The 17,872-nt window shown below is 46.0% G+C and overlaps 2 protein-coding genes across 4 annotated transcripts in view; one reads left to right on the top strand and one right to left on the bottom strand.

Moving 5' to 3' along the window:
- Nucleotides 1–768: 768 nt before the first annotated feature.
- Nucleotides 769–7,609, top strand: Tsr2 (TSR2 ribosome maturation factor). 2 transcript variants are annotated; one of them, XM_028883469.2, is made up of 5 exons: nt 769–887; nt 1,075–1,165; nt 5,307–5,398; nt 6,271–6,447; nt 6,664–7,609. In XM_028883469.2, the coding sequence occupies exons 1-5, from the start codon at nt 804–806 to the stop codon at nt 6,796–6,798; spliced, it is 579 nt and encodes a 192-aa protein (XP_028739302.1). In that variant the 5' UTR covers nt 769–803; the 3' UTR covers nt 6,799–7,609. The 2 variants fall into 2 exon arrangements, with proteins under 2 accessions (XP_028739302.1, XP_028739301.1); XM_028883468.2 differs by having other exon boundaries at nt 6,271–6,456.
- Fgd1 (FYVE, RhoGEF and PH domain containing 1) overlaps nt 7,560–17,872 on the bottom strand; it is a 43,327-nt gene continuing 33,014 nt past the window's right edge. Inside the window, exons 11-18 of one of the 2 annotated variants that reach the window (XM_028883467.2) lie at nt 17,508–17,600; nt 17,272–17,351; nt 11,455–11,485; nt 10,899–11,000; nt 10,445–10,570; nt 10,107–10,268; nt 8,989–9,132; nt 7,560–8,486 (exon numbers count right to left, since the gene is read on the bottom strand). In XM_028883467.2, coding sequence (XP_028739300.1) covers nt 8,181–8,486; nt 8,989–9,132; nt 10,107–10,268; nt 10,445–10,570; nt 10,899–11,000; nt 11,455–11,485; nt 17,272–17,351; nt 17,508–17,600 — 1,044 coding nt within the window. In that variant the 3' untranslated portion in view covers nt 7,560–8,180. The remainder of the gene's footprint in view (nt 8,487–8,988; nt 9,133–10,106; nt 10,269–10,444; nt 10,571–10,898; nt 11,001–11,454; nt 11,486–17,271; nt 17,352–17,507; nt 17,601–17,872) is intronic. The other variant, XM_037199454.1, reaches the window with a different exon arrangement.

Raw genomic sequence — 17,872 nt, 5'->3', positions numbered from 1 at the left:
TCTCAAACCCCACCTTACAGGGAGGCAGCCCGTGTGCACAACTGAAAAAAAAGTTTGTTTTAATTAATTGCTTGCTTTAATTAATTTGGCCATGATGATTTGAGTCAGTGGTCTTTCTCCTCCCATCTTTAGGATAAACAGTTCTGTTTCCTGTACCTTCCCAGGAAGTATGGGGAAAGTAGTTGTTTCCGGGAAGACAAATACTGTATTAAAAATACAAAACAAACGTATTCTGCTGCTATTGGCGGCAATGTTCTATACAGGTGTTACGATGCTATTGAAATGTAGCATTAAATTTTAAAAATTACATTTATTTATTGTATGTGAGCGCATGTACCTGTTCATGCAAAGAAGGATGTGGAGGGGAACGGGGAAACTGCAGGAGTCCGTTCTCTAATTCCATCATGTGGGACTTAGGGCTCTAACTCAGGTCATCAGGCATGGTGGCAATTGCCTTCATTCATTGAGCCTCTTACAGGCCCTCAACTGTAGGTTCTCTCTCTCCCCCCCCCCCCCGGTCTCCCTCCCCCCCTCCCCGGTCCTCCCTTCCCCCTACCTATTTCTCCCTCCCTCTTTCTTTCGGCTACCCTCCCTAAGTCCTCGGCTCCAGGTTCAACTTTAATTATTAAGATTTACTGTGGTAAGTGCAACCATCTATCACTGACAAAATTTTCAACTGTTCTGGTCTTGCTGCCAGGTCAGCAGAAAACGAGTCTGCGTTCTGAGAATCGGCGTTTGGCTCATTTTGCCTGGCGAGATCTGACGCGCGATTGGGCTTCCGGGGAGCCACGTGATCCAAACGGATGATGGCGGGCGCTGGGGAAGACGTGCGAGTGCTCTTCGGAGCTGCTGTCCGCGCGGCTCTGGATGCTTGGCCTGCTTTACAGGTGAGTGGGACCACGGCGGGGGTCACAATTAGGGCTGGGGCACAATAGGAGCTGGCCAGGCAAGGCGCCAGAGCCTCGGCTGGGCGGTGTAGGCGGCAGACTCCCAGGCCAGGGCAGGCCACGCCACGCCACGCCACGCCACTCCGGTTTCCATGCTGTCATGGTTGGCTTGGGCCTGTGTTCACAGATCGCTGTGGAGAATGGCTTCGGGGGCGTGCACAGCCAGGAGAAGGCCGAGTGGCTGGGGGGTGCAGTGGAGGATTACTTCATCGCCAATGGTGAGTGAGTGTGAGACGTTGCTGTCTGTCTGTCGGGTTTTGGAGCGGCGGAGCCTCGTCCTAGAGAGCCCGTGCTTTCTCTCTCTCTCTCTTTTTAAAAAATTATTATCTTTTATTTTTTCGAGACAGGGTTTCTCTGTAACAAACAGTCCTGGCTGTCCTGAATCTCGCTCTGTAGACCAGGCTGGCCTCGAACTCAGAGATCCGCCTGCCTCTCGAGTGCTGGGATTAAAGACGTGCGCCACAACCGCCTCCGCGCTTGTCTTATCGAATGAATGGTGACTTTGGAATTAGAATCGTGCGTTTCGGGTGCTTTGCAGGCAGTAACACTATATAGTGCTATGATCCTGGCCAACACATTTTACCTTCCAGAGAGTCTCTTAATTCCTGAAATGGTTATGAAAAGATCCCACTAATAGAACTGTGCGAGCCATATCGTAAAATTGCTGGGTCAGGGGAGGGAAAGATGGCTCCGTGGGCAAAGGCCAACAAACATAGTGATCCGAATCTGATAGATGGGACCACATGGAAAGAGAGGACTGAGTCACTTAAGATGTCTGACTCCCCCTACTCAGGTAAACATATTTTAAGATTGTTGGGTGAAGCGTGTAGCCCAGTGGTAGAGCACTTTCCTAGCATGCTCATGTTTCTGAGTTCCATCTCTAGTACCACCAAAACTAAAAGCAATGCCTCTAATAAAAGGCAGCCAAGCCCTGTGGTACAGTCCTATAATATGTTGCTCCTGAGGCAAAAGGACCTCAAGTTCAAGACTAACCTGAACAACATTACCATGACCTTGTCTCATAATAAAAAATAAAGAGTTGGGGATGTAGCTCTATGGAAGTGCTTACCTACTACATGTGAGACGCTAGGTTCAATTCCCCGCTACCACAAATGAATGAATGAATAAATGAAAGAAGCAACTATAATAGTATTAAATTCACATCCAAAGCCTAGCATATGGGCCATGTCTGTAATTCTAGCACTAAGGGGACTGAGGTAGGAGAACTCCTCTGAGTTCTTGGCTACATAGCCAGAACTTGTCCTTAAAAGGAAAGGGCTGTAGAGATGCTTAGCTTCCTGCTCTTCCAGAGGACATGAGTAAGGTTCCCAGTACCTTTGTCTGGTAGCTCACAAACCACCTGTAACTCCAGCTCCAGAGGATGCAGTCTTCTTCATTTGCACACATGTACATATACACATAATTGACAAGTAAGTGAAACACGGCTGAAAAGATGGCTCAGCATTTAAGAGTGTTTGTTTTTTACAGATGACTCGAGTGAGTCTACATGGTAACTCATAACTGTCTGTAACTGCAGTTCCAGGTGATCTGACACCATCTTCTGTCCATAGAGAGTGCAGACATACATGCAAGCAAAGCACCATATACATAAAAAAAGTATTTTGGTGTGTCATAAGAATTAAGCATTTTATACATCTTTAGAATTAAAATTTTACAATCTGGAGTTTTAAAGGTCTTAATGGGCGTTTCTTAATTGAGACTAGCACCATTTCAAGTGCTTGTGCTTGGTAACCACATATGGCTACTTCTCCAGCAAAGACGTACTCCCTTTGCTTTGTCTTTGTCTTTGTGGAGATAAGAGAACACGAGGACCCAGTAGGAGTATTACATGCGGTAGTTTTGAGGGTGTATCTCGTGAGTGACTTCAGATAAGAAAGTGGATAGTTAAAATACTGGATGACAAGTGTCGTGATAAAGAGGTGCTTAGAGTTCTTGAGTTATCTGGGCCTGAGGAGAAGCCCTTTTTTGTTTTTTCAAGACAGGATTTCTTTGTGTGGCCCTGTAGACCAGGCTGGCAGCCTTTTTTTTTTTTTTTTTTTTTTTTTTGGTCTTTAGCCTTTAGCGATTGGGGTGGGTCTTAATGAAAAGGGGTGATGTAGGTAGAAACATTAAGTGTTGTATTTTGAAAAGCCCCCCCCCATGTAGTAAGGGAATGGAAGAGTGGTAGAGTATTTGTGCATGTACAGAGACAACCCTTACCCTAAAGGGTAAGAGATGCGAAGCCTTATGTGCCTTTGATTATATCCTTTAGGCCGGTGTTTGTAAAATTCAAGCTATAGAAGACTTGTCCAGTTAGATGTTCAATGCAGAAAAAGTTTCTCCAGTCAAATTACATAAGTTCTCTCCCCCCCCCCCAGCTGATATTTTATTAATGGTGGTGGTGGTGGTGGTAATTGGGAACAGTATCTCCTTTTATAGTCCAGCTGTTGTGGAATTGATGTTCCTCCTGCTTCATTTTCCTGAGAGTGCGGGGATTATTGGTGTGTGTTATCAATCCTGGCTCTGTTTTTCATTAGCTTTCTATGGAAATCCTTGTTAAAACTCAGCAAAATTGAGCTGGGGATGTAGCTCAATTGGTAGAGTACTTGCATGACATGTAAGAGGCCTTAGTTTCAATCCCCAGAGCCACATTAATCAAGCATGGTGATTCATGCTTGTAATCTTAGCACTGAGGAGGTGAAGGCAGGAGGATCACCAATCATCAGGAGTTCTAGGCTAGCCTTGGACTACACAGTTTGATGCTAGCCTGGGCTACATGATACCTGTAACAAAAACAAAACAACTCCTTAAGCCTAGCAGAATATTTATATCAAAGGCAAACTTCACAATAGGTAATAAAATTCATGAGCAGGTTCTAAAGTAAGTAATAGGATGGTGTTTGCTAGAAAATTCAGAAAGTAGTTAGTATAGATTATGAGAAGGAAACACTCATGAGAAGGCTATTTGGGTCTAGAAAATAAGGCCTAAAATAGGGCAGTGGCAATGGTCAGGAAAAAGAATACTTGTCCATAGAGAGGGTTGGGGAAAGAGACATTTGTGGTGAGTGGCAGGGTAGATTAAGAAACTTCCTTTGGGGGCTGGAGAGGTGGCTCAGAGGTTAAGAGCGCTGGCTGTTCTTCCAGAGGTCCCGAGTTCAATTCCCAGCAACCACATGGTGGCTTCACAACTACCTGTAATGAGATCTGGCGCCCTCTTCTGGCCTGCAGGGATACATGCGGACAGAACACTGTGTACATGATAAATAAAATAAATCTTTAAAAAAAAAAAGAAACTTCCTTTGGGGCTGGAGAGATGGGCTCAGGGGTTAAGAGCACTGGCTGCTCTTCCGGAGGTCCTGAGTTCAATTCCCAGCACCCACATAGTGGCTCACAACCACCTGTAATGACAACTGGTGCCCTCATCTGGCCTGCAGGGACACATGCAGACAGAACACTGTATATGTAATAAATAAATCTTTTTTTTTTTTTTTAAAAAAAAAGAAACTTCGTTTGGATAGAGGGACCTTGTAGGATGAGATGCTGGTTTGGAAGGCAGGGATAATAAATCTGGCTTTGGAAATGGGGACTTGAGGCACCTGTTTAACATCTGGATACATAATTAGCCTGAGTGGAAAAGAAATTTGGAGGCTATTAGATTTCAATAGCTTGTAAAAGCACAAGTGTAGAAGAGTTATGTCTGGGAGAAGAAGGCATGTAGGGAAGAGAAAGCTAGTCTGGGAGAAGAAGGCATGGACCCGTAAGATAACTGAGGTCTAGTGAACAGGGCTTAGCCAGAGTCATAAAGTTTGAAGGTGGTTGTTTAGGTTGTGATTTCATTTTTAAAAGTAGTGCATCCAGCTGAGGGTGTAGTTCAGTGGTTGTTTGCCCAGCATGTGCCAGACCCTGGGGTTGATCCCCAGCACCAAAAAAACCAATGAGTACCATATCCATTTCTTCTTACCCACTACCGTTGAGTCTCTGAACTCCTGTATTAGTGGAGCCACAGCTGTGAAGGGTCTCTATACTTCAGTATTTCAGCTCTGAAGTGATGCAAATTAATATTAGAGATCTCATCTCCCTTGTGCCAAGCATTGTGTTAGATGAGTCCTCCTAACAGACCCTCCAGGGGGCCCTATTAGCCTCTCTTTAGAAATGAGAAAGTGGAGGCTCTGAGGCTATTTCAAGGTCACCTTAAGCTGAGGTCAGTTAGAATAGGCAAAGTGAAAGAGGGTGTTTTAGTGAATAAAGGCTCACTGCACCTTTACCTCCCAACCAGATGTAGCAGATATGTATTGAAGAATAGTGGGCAGGGCTGATGAAGTTGATCTTTGTCTAAAGGGTCCTATCCTTTCCTATTTAGCTGACTTGGATCTGGAAGAAGTGGAAGATTTCCTTGGGGAGCTGATGACCACTGAGTTTGATACAGTTGTGGAAGATGGGAGCCTGCCCCAGGTGAGCATATGGAAACTGTTGTCAGGCCCCTGCCTGCTCGCTCTTCTTCGTACTGTCTGGGACAAGATTCTTGGTTGTAACCATTCTTTTCTTGAGGCATAGACAAGATTCCCTATTGCATTTTCAAATATTACCTTTATTTCTCTTGAGATCATTCTCAACCAATGATTTTTCCCACATGCCACAAGCTGGGCCAGATCAAATTCCATTCCTGTTCTGATTAACACTGCTCACCCTGGTGAGATTATCTTTCATTTGCATCTTCTCTCCCTTTTTTTGAGACAGTTTTTTGTTTTTTTTTTTTTTTTACTCTCCAGCCTAGGCAGCCTGAAATACTATGTAGCCCAGGCCAACCTCAAATTCATAGCAGTCATCCTGCCTCAGCCTCCCAAGTACTGGGATTATAGGTGTGCAATTCTAATACCTTCTCTCCTGGGAGACCCTCACTCAAGGCTTCACACTCTCACCCAAGCTCTTGATTTGTGGTTGCTCTACTGGACTTTGTTGTTGCTTTATTTTTTGAGACAGGGTCTCACTATGTTGCCCTGGCTTGCCTAGAACTCGCTATGTAGCCCAGGCCGGCCTTGAACTCACAGAGACCTGCCTGCCTCTGCCTCCCAGGTGCTGGGATTAAACACATGGCCAGCACTCTTATGTTGACAGTGTCTACCTCAAACTCACAATCCTGCCTCAGAGGCCTCCCCATTATATGCATCCACCAGTTCCCAGATGCTTGGATGAACTTCTTAGGGAGAAGAGAACCCCACTTTTTTTCTGGAAAATTCCACACCCCTCTAGTCTGCTGTAAACAGAGGCTGGTTTTATGATAGATTGTCTGAAAACTCCAAGCCGTTTGGATGTTTCCTTGGTAGGTGAGTCAGCAGCTACAGGCCATGTTCCACCACTTCCAGAAGGGTGATGGGGCTGCTCTGCAGGAGATGACTGCTCAGATCAACCAAAAGAAGTGCAAGGTCATGGCTACTCCGCTTAAGACGGCCGAAAAACCTGATGTGGCTGAAGATGATGTGGACAGCGTGGAAGAAATGGAGGTGAAAGAGGTGCCTGTGTGTGGTGTGCAAGGTGGGGGTGGGGGGTGTTGCAAATGTTAATTTTTTAGAAGAGTAGCTAGGTTCCCAGGGAAGTGATGATGGCTGTAGGTGGTGGTGGTGGTGGTGTCATCAAAAAAGATAGTTCATATAGTCATGGGAAGTTGGGAGCAGAGCATGGGTAATTACTTAGTGCTCTCTCTTATATTTTCCCTCTAGGTGACAGCTACAAATGATGGGCCCACAACGGATGTGGTCTGCCCCCAGCCTCAACCCTCTGATCCAGACCCCCAGACTATTAAGGAAGAGGATATAGTAGAAGACGGGTGGACCATTGTCCGGAGAAAGAAATGAGTAGGGCAGTAAATGGTTTGGGCCCTTGTTAAGTATTATGAGAGTTATAGGGGCGGTTTTAGAGGGTTATATACACCTCTGTCCTGATAACCATATTCCTACCTTGTTCCCCTGTCCTTCCCTCCAGGGGAAGAAAAGCCCTAGGATCCTTGGTTGTGTTGATGGGACCTATTCCAGCCCTTTGAACCTTAGGTACCATATGAGAGATAAGACCAGGTTTCCCAGCATAGTGCCTCCTAGGTGCAGTGAATGTGAAGATGGACAATGAGTGTGGCTATGGTTGGAGTAGAAGCCAGACTTGTGGACAGCAGGCAGGTAAATTTGTGGGAAGGATGAGAATTCTGCAGTGGTGGGAGGCTGGCTGGGTTGGGAATGGTGAGATAAACATGCAGTTGGAAGAGAGGAGATGTAAGTGTGGTACCTCCCCAATGTCCTCACCCCAGCCTCCCACAGAGCAACTCTTCCCCTGCCCAGAACTTGCATCCTCCTGTGAATGCTCCCACCCTGAATACTCTTGAGAGTTTGAAGGACTTGACTAAATGGTGAACTTGGGAAAGTTGGGCTGTTTTAAGTCCAGGGATGAGGCTTAAGACCTTAATAACACAACACCTTCTTGTTTAATCCACGATTTAACCTTGGAATCAGCCTTCTGAGAGCTGAGCTTCAGAGTTCAGTGAAAGAGTAGTTTCTGCACCCCACCCACCCACCCACCCACCCCCAGTAGCCTTGGACTTTGGACAAACGAACGGACCATATCAGTGTTCTGAAAGTTACTGTAAGCCTGAAATAAACTGTATTTTTCTTTAAAAAACAGTATCCATTGTCCTCCCCCCTCCCGTTCCCGTCCTGCCCCAGTGGCCCTGCCATGGGTCTGGACGATAAAATACTGGATTGCTTTGGGGCTAGGTAGAAGCTATAAGCCATGGGAAAGGCAAGAAGGGTCTAGTTACCGCCCCATGTAAAGTCATACATGTGAAGACACTGGCTGAGGAGACAAGGGTAGGTTGGGGTTCCAGGGTCAGTAACAGAGCTGGCACTTGAATCCAGGTCTCCTGCCTCTGGTGCTTTTGTGGGGAACTGGGTGGAAGTAGGATCTGTGGGGTATTGGGAGGAAACAGCCTAATTCAAGTGAGTCTAGCAATTAGCTCCTGCCCTCCCTGGGGAGAGGGATTTAAAAAATTAACATCAATGTAGGAATAGTTTTTAAAAAGCCCACATTTTGTGAAAAGATGAATTAAAAAACCCAAGACCCAGCATTCGGGATTGAAAGTGCCCGTGATGGGAATTCAAGTATTGACTGCATTGGGAGTGGGCTGGAGCCCCCAATTGAACATGGGCAGCTGGAGTGTGGGGCAGGAGTTTCTAGTTCCCCCCCAAACCCTCTAGGTCTTGTCTCGGGTCTGGGAGGCTTCAGGAGGATCAGCAGTGGCTCCTGTGGCTGCCACTGGTGTCTCCTCCGTCTCCCTGTCTTCAGACAGTGTGGGCCCTGGGCAGAATGTGTCCCCACGGCCCGCCCTGCCGAGCACAGCCATCCAGCGCCGCTGGAGTTCTTCTGTCTCTGGGCTGAAGTACCAGCTTAGGTGGCTCTGTGTGATCTTGAAGACGTGCCTCCTGTCAGGCCGCTCCCCTGCCTCAGGAGGCCCCACCTCAAAGCCAATGAGGGGCAGGCTGCGCTGGGCTTTCACATCCTGGGAAGGAGGGACAGAGCCAGTGTCATCTCTGGGCTGGACCGTGCCCTCTACCCAGTGAAACAACTTCGTTTTGTTTCCTCTGCTGAAGACCCTTGCCTTCACTGTAATGAACAGGAAGATGTCTGAACTAGGACTAGAAGGCAGGCTGGTTTACATATCTGTCTCCCCCATGCCCAAACCAACTGCTAGTCTTTACTATTATTACAGATTCAGGTCTTTGGACAGTTTCCTCTATGTGCACATTGTTAAAGTCAGACCTAGAGGTGCCTGACTCCGCTCCTGTTTGCTCCACAAAGCTAGACTTGCCACTTTACCCTCCTTTTCCCTCCATACCTTGGCCTCCAAACACTTGTCTCTACATACTCTGTCACAAAAGGATGGGGGTTTTGATTTTTCCCTTTGCTAGGCTCACCCTGTCCCCAAAGGACAAGGCATACGAGGAAGGGACAGCCTGGCTTTGTCAGATGGCTGGAAAAACCTGAAGGAATGGGATGCACACCTGAGGGGCTCCATAGATGTACAGCACCAAAGGTTCATTCTCAGGAACCACAAACCATGCCTTGTGCCATCCTTTCCCACCCTTCTCCATGTAGTGCAGGAAGCTGCAGATGACGCTGTTCTCAGCAGCCACCGAGGCCTGTTTCTGTGATCAGAGACACAGGGTACATCAGTGTTGACAGAAGGCTTCTTTGCGCTTAAACAGGCCCGTGGTGTATGGATTATGTTTCAGACAAAGGTAGCAAAGCTAGTCTTGGCTGCTGCCTCCCTCTAACAGCTAGTGGAAGAGGTGGGAACACTGAAATGCTGGTCAGGCACTCTACAGTCTAAGTGACATTCACGGCTCACCTTTTTTCTTCTTTCATTCTACACTCATTGCCTGCTCTGAGAAAGTCCTTCTAACATTGTGATTAAAGGGATGAGTGGGTGGTTACCACCATCTGTCCCACAGTCCTAACAATAGATGAAAATGCAGGACTTGTGAGAAGAGCACAGAGGGTGTTTATGAGATTTAAATTAGCATAAACAAGGCATTTAAAACAGTCCCGGTGCAGAGTAAGCTCCCTTATATTTGGGATACCTTGATTTATTTATGAAACAATCACCCCAAAATGCCCTAGAAAGATAGGAAGCATCAGTATTAACAATGGCAGCTTCTGGGTCAAGGGATATGTCTTTTTTATGTTGTATTACTTAAACTATTTCATAATAAAAAACGCAATTGGTTCTTTAAAAAAAAAATCCTATAGGCTGAGGCAGGAGAATAGGAAATCCAAAGCCAGCCTAGGCTATGCAGTAAGACTTTGTCTCAGATAAAACAAAACCTAGCAGTTTTTCTGCCTTGCAACCTAGCCAGATACCCTCACTGGGTTTTAGTTTTTCCTCACATGTAAATTAAACATTAGAGTATGGGTTGATTAGTTACTGTGAGGGTGAAATGTGTAAAGTACTTTAATAAAAATGGCTCTTTTAACCCTTATACTCATTTTCCTTGTCTCAAGCCTGGATCACCTGGTTAGTGAGTGCACACAGCACCCTACTGTCTGAGATGTTCAGACCTCAACCACACCTGCTCAGTAACGGGGGCACACTTTGGGGATTGTGGTTAGGAACTCTTACCTCTAGGATGGACCTCCTGCGCTGGGGTGTATGCTGGCCACAGGCTGGACTGCTCCCAGGTGTTCCGTGCAAGGCCACATAGCAATCAGTGCACACACGGTTGGAACGGTTGTTGTCATAGATGAGGCGGGCCCGGAACTCAGAGCATTTTCCACAAACCACCTGGGGCAGCAAGTGGGCAAGAACAGCCTAATTGCCTTGGGCCTTTCCCTTCAGTGTATCAACTACCACAGCCAACTTGCAGCCTCCTCCTCCTCGGAGGGTACCCAATCAGAAGTGGGCTTTTAGGCTGTCAGCCTGCCCCCACTTTAGCTCTGCCCCTGCCTCCCAACACTCACATGCCCACAGGCCTTGCAGTGATGCCTGCGCTTGGTGATGGAATTGAAGGGCTCCTGGCAGCGCATGCACATGGTGACTTCCTTTTCCCGGATAGGCGTAGGTGCCCTCTTCCCAAGGTCCACGTTCTAGGGGGAGGGTTAGGTCTTGGTCACAGACAGCTCCTCAGCCCGACCCTCCTTGCCTCTTCTCCAAGGCTTGAGCCATAGGGTTGGGGAGCACACACACACAGAAGGTCTGGCTCTACCCTACCACACTGTTATTGGAGGTAAGTCATTTTTACTTTCTGGGGTACAGTCTGCAGCCCTATCAGCAGAAGACTGCTCCTAGGGGCCTGCACTGCTCTCTAGTCCCTATTTTCTGAGAAAAAGATCACCTCAAGGGAAGGTGGGAACATGCAGCCTCAAAGGGATCCCAGTACTGGGAGGAGGGGGCGGGAGAGAGTAGGACTCTTACTGGAGAGTTAGGGGGAGTATCTTCATCATCCCTGTTTGTAGAATTCAACAGTTTGAAAGTCTCCAGGGTCTGTTCATGCTTCAGGAGGGTGGAGTTGATGGCCTGGTGAAGAGGTGTGAGAAATGAGAGGTCAGATCACACCACAAGACACCTATCTCTACCCTCACCTTCATATGTCTTAGCCTAGAGTTCTAGACCTAGCTCTGCCCTTGACACACTCAGGACTCTGAGAAAATCCCTCCCTCAATCCAGGTCTCCATCTGGTAATTATAAAATGTGGAAAGGGGAGTGGTGGCTGGAAAACCTCCTCAGACCGCCTTCCTGACGGCTGGTTAGGTGCAAGCTTTTAGAAAGCCTGATTCAGAGGAGCTGGCTTTTGAAAAGAATGCTTCTATCTGACCTCAGGACTTCGGCTTGCTTCTCTGTAAGAGGGCAATAATAGCATCTGCTGGAAGGCTGGTGTCCAAGCCCATTCTGTTTTAAGGGAAAGTATATCAGCCCCTAAGAGACCTGTTAATACCCTTCCAGACCCCTACCACAAAACCATGGGTGTTACCTGGACCCAGTCTTTCTTCTCCTCCTCAGTCCTTGTAGGGGAGAAAAGAAAGGTGTTGGGTTAGGCAGGTCAACAAAAGGCAATTGGAATGGTGTTTTAGAATTACAGGACCTAGGTTCCACTCCACTTCTTCACTTAAGATGACCTAACCTCTCATGAACTTTAGACCAATAGAGGACTAGGCCCTCTGCATAAGCATGACTATTGTGTAGCTTGATCTGCTTAAGGGGCCCCTGGCAGTGGGATCAGGATCCATCCCTGGTGCTTGAGCGGGATTTTTGGAGTCCACTACCTACGGTGGGACACCTTGCACAGTCTTGATGGGGGAGGGGCTTAGACCTGCCTCAACTGAATATACCAGGCTCTGCTGACGCCCCATGGGAGGCCTTGCCTTGTCAGAGGAGGGAATGGAGGGTGGGTTGGAGGGGAAGCCTGGGGGGTGGGTAGGAGGAGGGAAGAGGGGGATCTGTGGTTGGTATGTAAAATGAATTTAAAAAATTAAAAATAAAATTACAAAAAAATAAAATACTTGAAAATAAAAAAATTATGTAACCTCAGACAAGTCACATAACATTTTTTAAATTCAACAATGTCTTCCAGATCCCAGTACTAGGAACTTGGGCCTCAGAGAAGTCCCTGCCCTCAAGGAGCTCATGGTGTACTAGAGGAGTCACCTAGAGACAACACAGGGGGATCTGTGCTGAGACTAGAGGAAACAAAGACTGAGGAGTCCAGAGAAGGGGACCTGCCTCAGCCTGAGTTTGAGTGGGGCTCTTAAGAAAGGGTTCCAAAGGGAGGCGCTAGGCCTCAGACAAAGGGTAATGGTGAAGTATATATGAGAGTATGGAACACACACGAAACTGTATCAATGACTGCTAACATGTCAGCTTTGCAAAGGGCAGGGTTTTCTTTCCTTCCGTGAAGACAGTGCTTCTCACTCTGTTCTGAGCATCGCTAACATTATACTTAAGTGCCCAGCATGATGTCTGCTACAAGACATGCTTTGACTTCCTCTGCTCTTCCCTGGTTCTTCCTCAGCCTTGTGTTCTCCAAGGCCTCTGCCCTGGTGCAAGCTTATCAACCACCCAATAGGAATAGGACCCTTCACTCTCTGCTCTCTCCCATCTGGACTCTTACTTTCCTTCCACATCTATATTGAGAAGCTTTAAATGTGGTTTTTTTTTTGTTTTTTTTTTTTGTTTTTTCGAGACAGGGTTTCTCTGTGTAGCTTTGCGCCTTTCCTGGAACTCACTCTGTAGCCCAGGCTGGCCTCGAACTCACAGAGATCCACCTGCCTCTGCCTCCCGAGTGCTGGTATTAAAGGCGTGCGCCACCACCGCCCGGCTTAAATGTATTTTTCTAATAGGAAAATCTGACTGCATCATCAAAACCACCATATAAAAAAGTAAGGATGTGAAAAAGTTAGGATGTGAGTCAGTATTGAGGGATGTGGGGATGTAGGTTAGTGGCTGAATGCTTATCTATCATGTGAGGTCCTATCTCCAGCACTTGCAACACACACACACACACACACACACACACCCTAATGAATGCTCATTGCAATCAAATGTTTGTCAAAACTCATCTGTGGTACACTTAAGACCTGTGCATTTCACTATGAAGAATCTGCCAAGAAAAGGGTGTGGTGGTGGTACTGAAACAAGTACTAAACTAGTTCATGTTCATGCCAGACTCTTGAGGAGGGTGATGTATGGTAAAGCCTGCAACTTATTGGAAATGTATTAAAAAGTCATTGAGCCAGGCAGTGGTGGCGCACGTCTTTAGTCCCAGCACTCAGGAGGCAGAGGCGGGCAGATCTCTGTGAGTTCCAGGCCAGCCTGGTCTACAGAGCTAGTTCCAGGACAGGCTCCAAAGTTACACAGAGAACCACTGTCTCGAAAAACAAAAACAAAAACAAAAAAGTTATTGAAAGGGCTCAGTGGTTAAGGGCATGTAATCTTGCAGAGTTCAGTTCCTAGAATCTACACTGAGTACTTCCTACTGCGTGTAACTCCAATGCCAAGGTGATCCAGTGCCCCTGATCTCTGCGGGCAATTGCCCTAACATGCACAAACCCATACACAGATACACACTCATACACATAGTTAAAAATAATTTTTTAAAGTCACTGGATATTCAGTTTTCTCGGCACCATCTGTTGAAGAAGCTGTCTTTTCTACAATGTATGTTTTTGGCATCTTTGTCAAAAATCAAGTGGCTAAGTAAAGCATGATGGCACATCTGTTAACCCAGCACTTAAGAGGTAGAGATAGGATCAGGAGTTCAAGGCTGTCTTATGCTACATAAGACCCTGTCTCAAAAAAACCAAAAAGTAAGCAAATTAGTTGGGTATGGCTGTGTGTGTTTATTTCAAGGTCCTATTATTCTATTCCATCAATCTACATGTCTGTTTTTGTGTTAGCACCGTGTTATTAATTATGGTTCTGTAGTATAAGTTGAAATCTGGTATGGTGATATTTCAGATATTGACCCAGTTCCTAGGTATATACTACATATATGCCCATCTATGTTTATTATAGCACTATTCACAACAGCCATTATGAAATCTGCTCTGGGTTGTGTCAACTGACAAACAGATAAGGAAATGTGTATGCATGAATGAGTGTGTTGAGTGTGTGTGTGTGTGTGTGTGTGTGTGTGTGTGTGTGTGTGTGTCGAGGGGTATTATGGAATTTGCCAGAAAATGGATGCAACTACAGATCATTATATTAAGTGAAATAAGGCAGATGCAAAAAAAAATATGTGTTTTAATCTCATTTGTGGAGTCTAGATCTTACTATACATAAAATCATTTTTATATATGACATCAAAGTAGAAAAAGCAAGACTGTTGGGAGGAAGGATGGGAAGAAGCAAAGGGAGGGTCTGAATGGAAAGTATGGTCAAAGTACAGGATATTCATACTTCTATGAAAAATGTCTTGCCAGGCGGTGGTGGCGCACGTCTTTAATCCCAGCGCTTGGGAAGCAGAGGCAGGTGGATCTCTTGAGTTTAAGGCCAGCTTGGTCTACACAGTGAGTTCCAGGACAGCCAGGGCTACACAGAGAAACTGTCTCGAAAAACAGAAGGGTCTTTATGAAACTTATCACTATGTACAATTGACATATACCAATAAAGAATGAAAGCCATTGGATTGGTGGGTGGCTAAAACGATAGATATTGAGAAGCTAAATACAGTACCATTTAACCCCTGTCAACTAAATGGTGGGTTTACTAGTGTTGGCTGTGGTTCTCTGAACTTTTCTGTATTTTGGAAAATGTTCATAATAAAAGGTGGCAGCAGGGACTAGGAAAACAGCTCAGTGGGTAAAATGCTTGCTATGCAAGCATCGAGACCCGAGTTCAGATCCCAGGACCCACACAAAAGCTAGAGATTGTGCTAAGTATCTGTAACTCCAGCATAGAGGGGTTTATTCTGACTATATTCATATAAAGATTTCTTTTTTATAGTTTTCAACTTGTCATTTCTTGACAGTGAACACATTTTGCTTTTGGTTTTTAAGAATTATGGTGGAATTTGTGGCCAATACATAAAGTGTATAAGGATGAGGTTCTTATTTGTTAGTCCCATTTGGGCGACTAAGGCAGGAGGACCATTTGAACTCAGGAGTTCCAAGGACGGCTTCCGGGGGAAAAGTACCAAACCAAACCAAAAAGGATCTATCTGGTAAAGTGTCAATAACTGTCTTCTGTATATGGAAGGGGAGAGATTCTGGGGATGGAACCCAGGTCCTTATGCATGCTAATAAGTTCTTTGTTCCTATCCCTAGTTATGGGCTCTTAAATCGGTGGTTCTAAGTCATGGTACACACATCAAATCACCTTTGTTCAGAATACACACAGATCAATTAAATCAGAATCTTTGGGGATGGAACCCAGGCATCAGTTTTTTTTTAAAGCACTCAGCTGATTCCAAGATGAGAACCAGCTAAGCTATGTCTTAAGAATATGGGCGCTTATTGTACTATTCTTTGTATATTTGAAATCCCCAGCCTCATTTTTTTCCAGACAAAGTCTCACATTGTATCCCAGTCTTGCCTTGAACTTCTGGCAATCTCCCTGTCTCAGCTTCTCAAGTGGTGGGATTATAGGCAAAAGCCACCACACCGGGCTGAAATTTTTCATTTAAAAAAATTCTAAGTGGCTGGAGAGATGGCTCAGCAGTTAAGAGCACTGGCTGTTCTTCTAGAGGACCCAATTCCCTGCACCTACTTCACAACCATATGTAACTCCAGTTCCAGGGTATCTGATACCATCTTCTGGACTCCTCAGGCACCAGGCATGCACATATTGCCAGACATACATACAGGCAAAACACCATAAACACTTAAAATTGTTAATAAATACAACAATCAACTAACTTAAATAATTAATGGAACCAGGTGTGGTAGTGTACACTTTTAATCTTAGCACTCTGGAGGCAGAGGCAAGTGGATCTCTGTGAGTTTGAGGCCAGCCTGTTCTACATAAGCAAGCCTGCCAGCCTACACATAGTAAAACCCTATATTAAGAAAAAAAATTAGTTGGCTGGAGATGGCTCAGTGTGTACTGCTCTTGCAGAGAACCCAAGTTCAGGTCTTAGCACCCATGTCCTGAGTTTACACCTGTCAGTTCCAGTGGACCTGATGCTTCTTAAAGACTCCAGAGTCACCTGCATTCACCATCACACCACCCTGCACAGACACACACAGACACACACACACCATTTTAAAATAATTAAAATAAACCCTTCAAAAGTTTTAAGAGCCGGGTAGTGGTAGCACACGCCTTTAATCCCAGCACTCAGGAGGAAGAGGCAGGTGAATCTCTGTGAGTTTGAAGCCAGCCTGATCTACAAAGCGAGTTCCAGAACAGCCAAGGCTACAGAGAAATCCTGTCACGAAAAAACAACAACAAAGTTTTAAGAAACTTGGTATGTGGCTCACACCAGTAATCTGAGCACTACAGAGACTAAGCCAGGAGGATTGAGTTCAAGGCCAACCTGGGCTAATTACAGACAGTAAATATGATTACATGTAACCTCTCCATGTCATCCCATTGAGACTAGGAGGAAAAGAGACACTGCTTGGTAGGACCCTCTCTACCCAGCATTATTTTGATGCCCCTAACTCTAGGCAGATACCATGTCTCTGTGGTGTGTCCCTTTCCTAGATTTCCTGGTTTCTGTCTCGGGGAATGTGTTGCTCCTTCCTGCTTCCCCACTGCAAGCCTCAAGGAGGCTCTCTTTGTCTCCAACTACTATGTTTCTTTCCCCTTCTTCTCCCTCCTCCCTCCATGCAATCATCAGTCACCTCTCACTTCCATGTAGCCTATCAGAGAAGGGCCACAGACTGACGTGCATTCACCCTCCAGCCCTGATCACAACCTTGTTCACGCTGTCACCTGTCCCAAAGCAGTGTGGACAGTGGTTAGGAGCCCATGTGACAAGCTGAGGTGGCCTAAGCTCCAGTTTCAGCTCTGATCCTTGCTAGCTAGATCTAGAGCAAGGTGCTTCAATTTCTTCACCTTAAAATGGGCTGATGGTAGCCAGGTGTGGTGGTAGCCATTTGCAATTCTGTTATTCATGATAGGGTTAAGTAACCCACTCTACGCTGCTTGTTCATTCACCAAAATGCTTTCTTGACAAAAGTGCCACCTTTTCCCATACCATGCCCCTAAGTGTGTAGTCTTCAGGATCCCACACATACATAGCTGAAGAACAAGTCCACATCTTTGGGGAAAGGTGTTCACTCTTTCTCTGGAAAGATAGATCTCTAGGCCTGGAATGTGTCAGCATATCTGAAGTAGAGAGAGGTACCTGGCCTGGAGTTCCAGAGAACGCTGCTTTCCTGACACCAGGAAGGTCCGAGGCATGTTGAGGTTGGAGCTCTCCTTTAGCTGAATGGAAGAGGGAAGGGTCACGGTGAAGCCTACAGAGCTCCACAGGGTCCTGCACATATGCATATGCACGCACAGACTGGGGTCAAAGTAGACATGTTCTTCCCAATGCCAACGCCCCACCCACATTTCCACTTCTCATTTCATGGTGCTCACCTCCATGCCATCTACATCAATGCGTGCCCGCACGCTAAACTTCTGGCCAAGGAGCCGCAGCCTGGGCACGCAGTAGAGGAGGCGGTCGTTGAACTAGGAAGGAAAGGATTTAGGATGCATGTGCAGGGGCTTAGTGTGGATGGTGAGTCCCCCCCACCCTCGTACAACTGCTAAGATCTGAGGCAATAAATGGAGGAAAGATTTCAAATTGGATACAGCAATAATGAGGAAAGAGAAAGGATGTTACAAAGAAATGTCATGGGAGTCACTTGCTAGTGGACTTGGATCCTTGGCCAAGTCACATCTAAATTGCAGTTACATAATCCAAAAAGCAAAAAAATTCTAGCTCACATAGTGAAAATACA

The sequence above is a fragment of the Peromyscus leucopus genome, chromosome X, assembly GCF_004664715.2.
Source record: "Peromyscus leucopus breed LL Stock chromosome X, UCI_PerLeu_2.1, whole genome shotgun sequence".
Lineage (NCBI taxonomy): Eukaryota > Metazoa > Chordata > Mammalia > Rodentia > Cricetidae > Peromyscus > Peromyscus leucopus.
Note: the sequence above shows the minus strand (reverse complement) of the source record. Positions and strands in the feature narration are given on the sequence as shown.